The sequence below is a fragment of the Chanodichthys erythropterus genome, chromosome 23 (genome assembly GCF_024489055.1).
Source record: "Chanodichthys erythropterus isolate Z2021 chromosome 23, ASM2448905v1, whole genome shotgun sequence".
Taxonomy (NCBI): domain Eukaryota; kingdom Metazoa; phylum Chordata; class Actinopteri; order Cypriniformes; family Xenocyprididae; genus Chanodichthys; species Chanodichthys erythropterus.
This window is the reverse complement of record NC_090243.1, coordinates 29,739,269-29,752,144: the sequence shown is the minus strand read 5'-3', so window position 1 is coordinate 29,752,144 and position 12,876 is coordinate 29,739,269. Positions and strand designations below refer to the sequence as shown.

The following is a 12,876-nucleotide window of genomic DNA, read 5'->3' as shown; positions in this document are numbered from 1 at the left end:
TGAAAAAAGCACAAATGTCAGGGCATGTCAAAAGTTCTCCAGGCCCCAAATCAGCCTCAGACTCCAGAGGGTTAAAATAATATATTAAAGAAATTATTTAAAAATATGAGCATACAGTATCTGAGTATACAGATTTCTTATTTTTTAACATAAAGAGGGATTTTGTGTGTAGGACATGTTTTATCTCTTATCTGATGAATCAGTGAAGAGTAAAATGTAGTGAAGTCTGTCGAACCTTGTGCTGTTTTCAGCTGTGTCGCATCTACTGCTCTGCAGATCTTTCTAAGGAAGCCTGATGTTAGAAACAAGCAGTTTGGAGTTTTTAAAACCTTTTTAGTCATTTACCCTAATCATTTCAGAGTGGGTTGTTGTATAAATCTGTCACAATGAAAAGCAGCTTTGCAAAGAGTCTGTTGAAGAACGCAGCAGATAAAAACTGTTGTATGTTGGGTTGACCGCAAAACTGCAGCCTATAAATTATGATATCTTTAAGTGCAACTGGGAAACCTGTACATACGAGTCTACATCTGAATTCAAGATGATGAAAATTATGGTAACGCTTTATTTCGATGGTCCACTTTAGACATTCTACTAACTATAAGTAACTGCAACTACATGTCAACTAACTCTCATTAGAGTATTAGTAGATGGTCTTCTTAATATCTGATATCACTTTATTTTGATGAGCCCCAACAGATATTTACCCTTGAGGGAGTGGGTGCAAAATGGTCCTGAAATTTTTCTTCAGGATTAGAAACACATGCTGGTGTATTGGAGATCAATAGGAGTTTGACCCTCCAGGAGCAGGATTTTTAACATACAGAAAACATTGCACATTTCACCTTTAAAATCCCATTGTTGGAGACACCTACTGCATTATTATTATTGATTATTATCTTGCAATGTGGGTAATCACAAACAGCCATAAATCAGCTAATTTAAAAAGAGACATTTTATATTATGTTTATTATGTAACTTTGTTTATCAGAATACTCTGGTTTGTGGTTAGATGTTAAGAAAAAGTAAAACTATTTAAATGGCATGAAGTTGTCATCATGAAAAGATGTGATATGTGTAACTGAGGCAGAAACAACTGGCGCATCAAAGTGACAGCCCAGATGGTGTGTACACACCCATCCACCCTGGCTTGCGCATGAAACAGTGTGAATTGCCTACTGATGAGACCACCAATGACTGGAGGAGAGGGTGGGCTGGACCGCTTTAAATGTCATGTCTGTGCTGCTACTTTTCACGATTGCTCGTGCTTTTTTGTTGGTGTGATCATATGCAAGTGGAAAGATACAGCATTTGAAAATAGTTGATTGAATGAATGTCATGTAAAATTATTCTATTTTCTTTATTTTTCTTTTTTTTTAGGGAAAGGGGGTGTGAAGGGAACAGAGGCTTTGTCACATCACAGGGATGTTCCAGAAAGTTCCAGCCACTGTCTGCCCTGCCAGGAAGGCTGTGATTTCTGCAAGGACAACACGCCCTGCGTGGCCCGGGGTGACGGCGCCCTGCGTATGGCGGTGCTTTCCTTCCAGGGCTTGTGCATGCTGGTGGATTTCATCAGTATGGTGCTGCTCTACCATTTCCGCAGGAACAAGGTGAGCGTGTGCTGCCGGAGGGAGCTAATTAAGATGGCAACTGTTTCCATGAAGCACATCCTGTTCTTATTGACACTGGGGTGTTTCCATGCTGGGTTACATTACAATTAGTCACTCGTACTCTGAGCGTACAGTATCTCGCCTGTTAGGTGATATTTTATTCCCTGTTAAATTAGAAAGTAAAATTCAAGCAAAATCTACATTGTGCACTGTTTTCATCCTCATGTTACAACCACATCTTTGGTTCCATCTTTTCTCCATCAGTAATTAAATTCAGTGTAAGAAAAATGCAATCACACACTTTGTGCTTTGATTTTACATTTAGCATGCCAAGGAGATAATAAATGGTATATTTTAGCCTATATTAGTCAATTAAAGAGATATTCAGAGCAGAGACAAACAAGGTTGAGTAAGGACAGAGAGAATGGAGTTTCCGGTTGACTAAATGAATGGATTACACCATTAGAAGAGAAGGAAAGAGACTAAATTTGCAAAGGAATTACAGGGGAAGGAGAAAGAGGTGTTATTTGCTGCAAACTATTACCTTAGAGAAGGATAGAGAGAGAGCGAGAAAGAGAGAGTCAGTCCAGCAGGGATCTTATTTCTCTTCAGTGTCAAGATTTTTTCCATAGCATTTGTATGTAAAAGGATAATGTATAGTCAGATGGATAGATGGATGGATGGATGGACATGAAATATTGATTTATAGTAAGTTGAAATTAGTTTAAGTAAGAAGAAAGAGGACGCTGTGCAATGAACTAGTGCAGCTATTTTTTTAGGATTTAGAAAGTGTGAATCAGTTAATAATTAAATGGATAATTGACAACCTGAAAACTGTGTCATCATTTACTCACCCTCATGTCATTCCAAACCAATAAGACTTATGGGTTTAAGACCCACATGAAAATATTTGTAATGAAACATGACAGTTTTCTGTTGCTCTGTCTTTCACCAAAACTTTGACACTTCAAAAAATGTATATAGAAATAATTCAAATGAATTGGTCGGTTTTATCGCACATACAGTATGTAGAGCTCATCAAATATGGTAAAAAGAAGCTCAAACATACTTGCTTGACACACAAGAATAAATATGTTCTTGAATGTCAAGCAAGCACAGTTGAGTTTCTGTTTTCCATATTTGTGTGAAGATTACTTTTACAATGAAGTTTGAATGTTTTAGTAGAATGAACTTTCAAAGGAGGGACAAAAATCTTTTGGGTTTCATTAAAAATATCTTAATTTGTTTTGAATAAGAATGAAAGTATTATAGGTTTGTAATGACATGAGTGAATAATTGATGGCAAATTTCATTTGGTGAACTGTCCCTTTAAGGATTTCTGTCACTTATGGCATATGCCAGCATGGTTCAGTTCAACCTATACCTTTAACAATGACAGAATCTTTGACTAACTGCAAACCCAGTCTCTAGATTATTTCTCTGTTAATTAGTTTATTAAGATTCATTTTCTGTCTCTTTCTTTCAAGAGGAGTATGTGGATTAGTGCAAAGATTAAGAATGCAGACAGCTACTTATTACACTTAGCATACCATTGGCGTTAGGGATGGGCGATATGACTTATTTTGTTTTTTTTGATATGATAACAATACTTTCAAAGGTCATTATCTTCGATATCAATGCAGATATCTCAAAACTAAACTTTGAAATTATTACATTTATAAAATTATTAAAACACCAAGAGTAAAATGGGTAATGATACCCAATTAACATATTTGAAAGGCATTTTAACATTCAGTATGTCTACAACGTATTTCATTATATTTTTGTTAACACATGGTTAAAATGTTAACTGTAATAGTAACCATGGAAATCTAGAAATATAGTTGAACTACAGTCTATATAACGCCTCGGTTACAAAGGTAACCCTCGTTCCCTGAAAGAGGGAACGGAGACGTACGTCGGACAGACCGACGAATAGGAATCTCACTAGAGAGGCCAATCTACTTCGAGTGTAACTAAAACGAACGAATGCACATTGGCATGCAATCATATGCATTTAATGAGGGTATATAATGAGCAGCAGGTGCATTGCATCTTCAGGTTTCGCTGAGGAGCCGAGCAGGTTAAGCGGCAGCATCAGCGGGGTACAGCGACTGTGGCGACGGGACGTACGTCTCTGTTCCCTCCTTCAGGGAAAGAGGGTTACCTTTGTAACCAAGACGTTCCCATTCAGTTGGTCACGTTCGACGTGCGTTGGACAGACCGACGAATAGGAATCCCTACCAAAGCGCCACAGGAGCTGCCCCCTTCCAGCGCTTTGTTGTAAGCCACCTGAACCCCCTTGGCTAACACAGAGAGTGTTGATCACTGCTGTTCCCCAAAACCCATTCAGTAAGACTATTGGATAACGCTGGGAAAGCGTATCCTTTCACTGGGAAAGGAAAGCTGTGGAAGCCACATCCTTCCCCGAAGGAGTTATGTGGAGAAGTACATATAGTCCCCGTAGGGCTGTACTACATATGGAATAACTGGGGTGACTCCAATTCGATGAGAGATGAGGGAAAGACACGGGCTTCGTTTAGGAGCAACCGTGGAACCACCCAGATTGGATCCCCGTAGGGTCACACTTATGGAACCCAGCCTAAACCCAGTTCTCAAGGATGCAACAGAGTATAGGCCGGGCGCCAAATGCTCCGCCATGTCGGCCGCCCAAAGGGAGATCGGAGGACTCAGCAGGGTCTGACCTGAGGTGAGAACACGGGAGGAGACCGGCTCGACACGAAGGCTATAGTATCTAGCGAACGTGTTAGGTGTCGCCCAGCCCGCAGCTCTACAAATGTCTGTCAGCAAGGCGCCACGAGCTGGCGCCCAGGAAGATGCAACACCTCTCGTGGAGTGAGCATGCAACCTGAGCGGGCAGGGCACGCCCTGACCTTGGTAAGCCATGGTGATGGCATCCACTATCCAGTGGGCCATCCTCTGCTTCGAGACAGCCTTTCCCTTCTGCTGGCCTCCGTAACAGAAAAAGAGCTGGTCTGAGGTCCTGAAGCTTTGGGTTCTGTCTATGTACAGTCGCAAAGCACGAACTGGACAGAGCAAAGCCAGGGCTGGGTCTGCCTCCTCCGAGGGCAGTGCTTGCAGGCTCACTACCTGGTCCCTTAAGGGAGTGGTAGGAACCTTGGGCACATAGCCATGCCGTGGTCTCGGTACCACATGGCTGTCACCCGGCCCGAACTTTAGGCACGATACGTTGACCGAAACTTTCTTTCAAAAGCACACCGTACTGCCCGTGAGAACAGCCTTCTGATGCTGTCAAAACAGCTATTTGCTCAATAATGGCAAACGAAACAAAAAACAGAAAATAAAGAGAGGACTTCAACCCCGCTGCTGTGCTGTTCGCCCGCACTCGGAAAAAAAGAGAAGTTCAACCAAAAAGCTTGACTCTTCTTTTAGCAGACACTTGCTTGCAGAGAACAGGAACAAACACCGTTCGGCTCCGAAGCGAAAAGCTGAAGATGCAACGCACTTGCTGCTCATTAAATACCCGCGCTGTGAACGTGACCGACTGAATGGGAAACATCATTCATTTTCATAAGCGACTCCTAATGACAGGCTGTTGCGCCCATAAAATGCAACCATATTCTGACAGTGTATGATTTATATTACCTTTCGTTACAGAATAGAACATGATCAATATGAATTTTTAACAATTTAAATTTGTTTATTGTGATATAACTCAAACATATTATGTTTTTAAGTCCTCTGATAAGCATTGTTTTAGGCTGCGTTTCCCAAAAATATCATATGATTTCTTATGATAATTTTGGGAAACGCAGCCCTGTTTGAATGCAGCATTAGCAGCGAGCGAACGCTCTCTGTGATTGATTGGTTCTGTCTTGCAGCATTTGTGTGTGTTCAGATGAGCAGGAAAATAGTTCTATCTTACACAATTATTTGCTAACATAGGTTATTCATCCAATTCAATGCATATTGTATGCATTAAATTTCTTGTTAAACAAAAAAATACAGCTTAGTATTGATATTTTTTATTTGAGTATCGATACTTTCAAAACTCAGATCAGCATCGATATATTGATACTTCAGTATCGATACGCCCATCTCTATTTGGCACATGGAGTATTTCAGAAGCGTACACGGCACATGCTACTGTCTCAGCTTGAGCAGACATGCAGTCTGTGGTCTGAGTAATAGTGGACTGGATTCACACTGACTGCGAGGAAGGTTCATTAATCCCTGCAGTGAGGCGCCGTTTAGGCTGTCGATATGTAGGGCACTCAGTTTTGATAGTGCCAGCATTTTAATTTACTCTGGAAGCATGCTCCGTCTGGGCACTGCCTGAAAGCGATCCATAAATGCTGGAGAAGTCTAAATGAAAGCGACAGAGTTAGGATTAGAAATTTTGTTCTGTTTCAGCTCGTGCTGTCAAGTGCTTTCTATTGGCCGTTTGATTTCAGAAAGCAGTTGACAGCTCACCTGTTGCCTCTTAATGGAATTCTCATTTTCTCTGCATTAAAGGAGACATACTTGAGCCAGCCGCACAAACGAAATATGCATGACGCAGTGTCAGAAGAAAAAAAATAATTTTAGCTTTGCTGGAAAAAAATTAATTCCTTAATATATATAAACGCAATAAAGAGCAGGGTAGGGTTGCACCAATCGTTCGTAAGTTCTAACTTAGTTTGGAATATAAAGTCCACACTAGAGTCAACTACATACATTTATCCACTAACCATTCAGAAACGTTCAGTTTCATTCTAAAAGTTGTAACTTCTTCCAGAGTCTCTCCATCAGTGTCAACTCCAGGTTGAACAATGTAAGGCTGAACACCGTTACTGACAATCCTCATTTTGGCTGCGTGAGATTCTCCAGCTTTGTTGTTGTTGAGCAACCGAAGCTGTTAAAGCTCTGCCCTCTTCTGGAAAGGGGGCCGGGAGCAGTAGCTCATTTGCATTTAAAGGGACACACACAAAAACAGCATGTTTTTGATCCCAATCAAATAGGGGAAAATTTGATAGGCTATAATAAATGATCTGTATTTTTAGCTGAAACTTCACTAACATGCTGGTAATCAAAGAGTTGATGGTAGCCATTGACTTCCATAGTAGGAAAAAATACTATGGAAGTCAATGGTTACCGTCAACTGTCTGGTTACCAGCATTCTTTAAAGTATCTTATTCTGTGTTCAAGAGAAGAAAGAAACTCATACAGGTGTGTAACAACATGAGGGTGAGTAAATGATGACAAAATTATGTCTCAGACACACGATAATGTTCTTTATAATTTGTCAGTTAGTTAAAAATTATTAATTAGGCTAATCTCATTAAATAATTATTGATTACCTATTAAGGAACTATCTCCTAAATTTGATATTACTTACTGATTAGTAAAGCTTGTTTCTATATTAATTAATAGTAGAAGCTGAAATGTTAATGTTGTACTACTCATTAGTCCTACATTACTTTCTGCATTGTTACTTATTAATGACGGACCATTATTCTACCAATTTTCATTATTGAGTGAACTATCCTATCCCCTTAAAGTTGTGACATATCGTATACTGTTTCTGGGAGGCTCCACTCTGTTTCAAGTAAGAATACTATTCCAACAGCTGTTTATGAGCACACTTTTACCTTTTATTTATTGCATACCTTTAAGATAAACTTTTAAAAACTCTGCTTGGTTACAAACATTCTTCCAAATAGCAGCCTTCAAATACCTGAGTAGAAGTAGTGTTGAAATGCCATGAATTCCAGTTTATCCTTGATTCTATCTTCTTTTGCCTCACATAACTAATGGTAAAAATATCTTTCCATTGAAGTAGGATACTACTTAATCATAACATAATTTTGTTTTTGTCTTTGATTTGATTTGGTAATTTAATAGGTATTTTATTTTGTTTTATTCTTTCAAAATCATGCAGCTTGTTGAGGAGAGATGTGCTTCATTTCTTTTGATTCATTATTTATAACTTGGGGAAGTTCCATATACATCACAGACTATCTAGGTATCAGAATATCAATAAAACTTGGAGGTAGAATCTTTTGAGCAACCACCCAGAACACAACCTTGGCAACAAAAAAACATTGTAGCAAGCACTTCTTCATAGCAAACACCTCTCTAATTTTCTTTGGAAAGTTTAAAAATATAGTTTTTGCGATGTTTTTCATACAGAAATTGAGAAGTATGCACAATGTGGGAGTTTATTCAAGTGCACTGCTTTGAAACTCAAATTGAATCAAGTTATGAATGTTATTGTGAAACAGGTTTATTCCAGGGCAAGGCATTAGTCTGAAGAGAACAAAGATGAATCAACCCCTGTGAACACATTAGAATAGTCCAAGGAGAATGCATTTGTGCGCAAAGGGATAAGTTATTCTGTAGTCACAAATGGATGGTTTCCACTGACCCATTTCTAGCAAAAGAATAGTTTAAAGAGAGAACTTTTCCAATGTGATGTTCTTTTTGATGTGTTTCAGAGTATCAGAGCGTCAGGACTCATCTTGCTAGAGGCCATCATGTTTGGAGCACTCCTCCTGTACTTTCCGGTAAGCTTTAATGACCACAGTCATTTTTACTATGTACTTTTTACTTTAGGGGTGTTAAAATAAATGGCACTTTGGTGACTAATATTCTTAGACTTGTACTGCAGTTAAATGTAGCCATTAGGAGGAGAATGCCTTTTTAATGGCACTAATTTAAGCATTAAAGAAATGTTGTGGGATCAATTCGAGTTAAGCTCTGTGGACTCCTGAATGCTGTTAAATCTGGTGATTTATGTATGATATGTGCAGGAATATGAAAAAGGGATTTGATACATGGAAAAAATTCAATCCACAGGAAATACATCAATATTGTATACACTGATGCCACAGATTTATGTTAGAGCTTAGCTTGTTTTGATCTAGGAGCTTTCTAAAATACAGCAAAAGTCACATTTTTGATATTATGATATCACAACACTAATTAGATGTTCACATGGTGCAGAATATGCACCGAAGCAATGCAGGATATAATGAAGGCCGAGATCATCCTGAAATCACTGATGGACACTCTGCTTTCACGTGTCGATAAAGTATTGATTTAGACAGATGTTGTCATGTGCTTTATTCAGGAGAGCTGTTTGGCTCACAGTAATTGCAGTTCAGTGGCATTCACAGGAAGCTGTAGACTTGTCTTAACATGGTAAATGTAATTAAAGTGAACTGATTTAGAGGCTTGTAAAGCAATTAGCACATGCAAGGTCCTGGAAAGTAATAATCTTTGAGATGATGCTGGAATGATGGTGGAGGACCATTTAAGCCATTTAATTGCTCTTTATGTGACCATAAAGGCCCTGATATACTTAAAGCAAAATTGAATGATGAACTGGTGTGGCATCATTTCAAACAAAATCAGGCCAAAACAAAGATTGTTTTGTGTTTGTTTCGGGAATTCGAGACAGCTTGCCAAAGCGAACTTTCTGTAAAAGTTCACACTGGCTGGTAAACACCATCGAACTACCATTGGTCACTGGCGTTGATGTAAAAGGTAGGTGTGGCTCTGAGACTCCGCCTTTTTTGATGAGGAAATCTTCTCTGCTTAATTTCTTCTATTTAGTCCATCGAGGTCAGACGTCCGCAAGTAAAAACATAAATACACTGGAGAGTCGCTTTATAGTAGAAACTGAAATTGTAAAATTCTAATTGAAAGAAACACTGACAGTTTTCTGCATCAGAAACAGATAACATGTTCAGCAGCTTAGCAATGTTTCTGAGGTGGAAGAAGGCTGTTTTTGTAACATAAGAAATATAAATTTCAAAAGACAAGTTGCTGTCTAATATAACACCCAGGTCTTTAACTGTCGAGGATGAAGTAACTGTACATCCTTCTAAATCAGGGGTCGGCAACCCAAAATGTTCAAAGAGCCATACTGGACCAAAAAAACAAAAAACAAATCTGTCTGGAGCCGCAAAAAATTAAAAGCCTTATATAAGCCTTATATGAAGGCAACACAGGCTGTAAGTGTATATTAGCTATATTAGCCTACTATCAAAATGACTAAGTAGGTTACAAATACCTACATAATGGGGTATTCCCGAGGTATATATTTAAAAACTGCTGAAAGCTACAGAAAAAAGAAGCAAATGGATCACTGCAATTCACACAAACAGCTGGACTCCAGCAGAGAAACATTGATTTGCAGTTATCATTTTGTGTCAAATTGTTGGATTTTGAGGTAAAATCATTCCATATATATTGTATTGTTATATATTATGTTGACAAATCATCTATTAAATATTTTCCATCTTATATTCTGCATAATTGTGTGTTTTAAAATAAACACTGACAAAAACTATACTATAAAACTATATGTTTTAGGGCTGGACAATATGACGATATATATAACATTGATAAGTAATAACATGGACTTAAACCTACCTATATTGTAGTTATATAAAATATTCACAGGCAGATTTGCTTTATGTATTTCCCTGGCGTCAAATCAGGCACATATATATGTCAGGAAACAGGACTCGTGGCTGCATGTCAATATCCATGGATTAGGTTTATTTGACAAGTTGTAAGAAACACTTTCGAGTCCAACCTTTAGTGTAATTCGTTTGTTTTACTCGCGTTTTCGCAGTTTCCTCTATTAAATCCAGTCATGCAGCAGGTTCTTTTGCCCCTCGGTCCAGCTGAGGGAGTGCGCTTTCGGCGGGAAAGTGACGTCAATGGCTATAACACAAATCTTCATTGACAGATATGTTGAAATTTAATATTTATTATACACATTTTTACAGCATTGGAAAACGTTAAGAATGTTTGTGTCATGTTTGTCCTCCTACAGAAACCATATGAAAACATTTTCATACATTTTTGAAAAAGCTCCAGGGAGCCACTAGGGGAGCGCTAAAGAGCCGCATGCGGCTCCAGAGCCGCGGGTTGACGACCTCCGTTCTAAATGCAAATTGTACAGGTTTTAGGTACATTAAGTTAATAGTGAAATTTTATAGAAGAAAATTACTAGTCATCCAATGTTTTACATCTTTAATACACCAGATTTCATCTGGTTGTGATGAAATATATAACCGAGTATCATCGGCTTAGCAGTGGAAACTAATTCCAAGTTTTTATTGTAAAATTTCCAAGTGGAAGCATATATATTAAAAATAGCAGAGGGCCTAACACAGATCCTTGTGGCACTCCATCATTTACTGATGTTATCTTAGATTTTTCCTCATTTAAACATACAAAATGGTAACAGTCTGGTAGGTACGATCTAAACCACCTTAAAGGGCTAGTTCACCCAGAAAATTCTATCATTTATTACTTACCCTCATGCTGTTCCACACCCGTAAGACCTTCGTTAATCTTTGGAACACAAATTATATGTATATAGATATTTTTGTTGAAATCTGATGGCTCAGTGAGTCCTCCATAGCCAGCAATGACATTTCCTCTCTCAAGATCCATTAATGTACTAAAAACATATTTAAATCAGTTCATGTGAGTACAGTGGTTCAATATTAATATTATAAAGTGAATATTTTTGGTGTGCCAAAAAAACAAAATAACGACTTATATAGTGATGGCCGATTTCAAAACACTGCTTCATGAAGCTTCGGAGCATTATGAATCAGCGTGTCGAATCAGCGGTTCAGAGCACCAAAGTCACATGATTTCAGCAGTTTGGCGATTTGACACACGATCCGAATCATGATTCGATACGCTGATTCATAACACTCTGGGAAATGAGAGAGGAAATGTCATTGCTGGCTATGCAGGCCTCACGGAGCGATTGGATTTCAACAAAAATATATTAAAGGTGCCGAAGAACATGTTTTTAAAAGATGTAATATAAGTCTAAGGTGTCCCCTGAATGTGTCTGTGAAGTTTCAGCTCAAAATACCCCATAGTTTTTTTTAATAAATTTTTTTAACTGCCTATTTTGGGGCATCATTATAAATGCACCGATTCAGGGTGTGCGGCCCCTTTAATTCTCGTGCTCCACACCCCAAGAGCTTGTGCTTTCCTTAAACAACATAAAAAAAGTTCACACGGCTAATATAACCCTCAAAATGGATCTTTACAAAGTGTTCATCATGCAACATGTTTAATCGCGTAAGTATAGTATTTATTTGGATGTTTACATTTGATTCTGAATGAGTTTGAGGCTGTGCTCCGTGGCTAAAGCTAACATTACACACTGTTGGAGAGATTTATAAAGAATGAAGATGTGTTTATGAATTATAGAGACTGCAAGTGTTTAAAAAATGAAAATAAGGACAGTCTTGTCTCCGTGAATATAGTAAGAAATGATGGTAACTTTAAGCACATTTAACAGTACATTAGCAACATGTTAACGAAACATTTAGAAAGACAATTTACAAACACCACTAAAAGTATCATGATATCATGGATCATGTCAGTTATTATTGCTCCATCTGCCATTTTTCGCTATTGTTCTTGCTTGCTTACCTAGTCTGATGATTCAGCTGTGCACAGATCCAGACGTTAATACTGGCCTCCCTTGTGTAATGCCTTGAACATGAGCTGGCATATGCAAATATTGGAGGCGTACACCCCGACTGTTACTTAAGATTAACGAAAGTCTTATGGGTGTGGAACGGCATGAGGGTGAGTAATAAATGACAGAATTTTCATTTTTGGGTGAACTAACTATCTTCGTGTCTTCTCCTGATGTTCCAAAGTGTAATGATGGGTCAACAGAGTGTGGATCCATTTGGAGCTTTTATTAAAATGAGCACTGTATAGACAAGGGTTAGGCAGAAGCATAAACAGGGACAGGCAGTAGTCGTGGCGGGTGGCAAAGAATCAGGGTCTTAAAACAAGCAGAGATCAGGCCAGGCGGCAGGCAGAAACAGAGTCCACGGAACAGGCAAGGATCAGGGTAGGTGGCGGAGAATCACAGGTAGATAAACAGTCCAATCGGTAACAGAATAACAGTTCACAGAAAACGCTCAGAAATAATCACCTAGGCAAATCAAGACTTTGCGGTGTGTGTGTCTTAAATAGTGTGAGTGTGATGCAGTGCAGGTGCAATCAGTCCTAGGAATGAGGGCCTATGGGTAATGTAGTCCGAATAAGAACGAATCAGAATTCCGGTGACGGCTCCCTCCGGCGGTCAGGAGGAAGAGCCACGGGAGCCGTATTCGTGACACAAAGCAACTGACGCTTGTTGTAAAAAGGTCTGAAGAGCAAATATTATCTTCTGCAGGTGCAAGACATATAGGCTATATTTGATGTTGTGCTACCAGAGAAAACAAAATTAAATTACCGGCGTGTG

The 12,876-nt window shown here is 38.7% G+C and overlaps 1 protein-coding gene across 2 annotated transcripts in view; it reads left to right on the top strand.

Annotated features, from left to right (window-relative positions):
• The window catches only part of gpr158a (G protein-coupled receptor 158a), a 155,930-nt gene that overhangs the window by 81,100 nt on the left and 61,954 nt on the right, over nt 1–12,876 (top strand). For both annotated transcript variants that reach the window (XM_067377445.1, XM_067377444.1), the window contains exons 4-5: nt 1,378–1,607; nt 8,066–8,134. In XM_067377445.1, the coding sequence (XP_067233546.1) occupies nt 1,378–1,607; nt 8,066–8,134 (299 nt within the window). The remainder of the gene's footprint in view (nt 1–1,377; nt 1,608–8,065; nt 8,135–12,876) is intronic.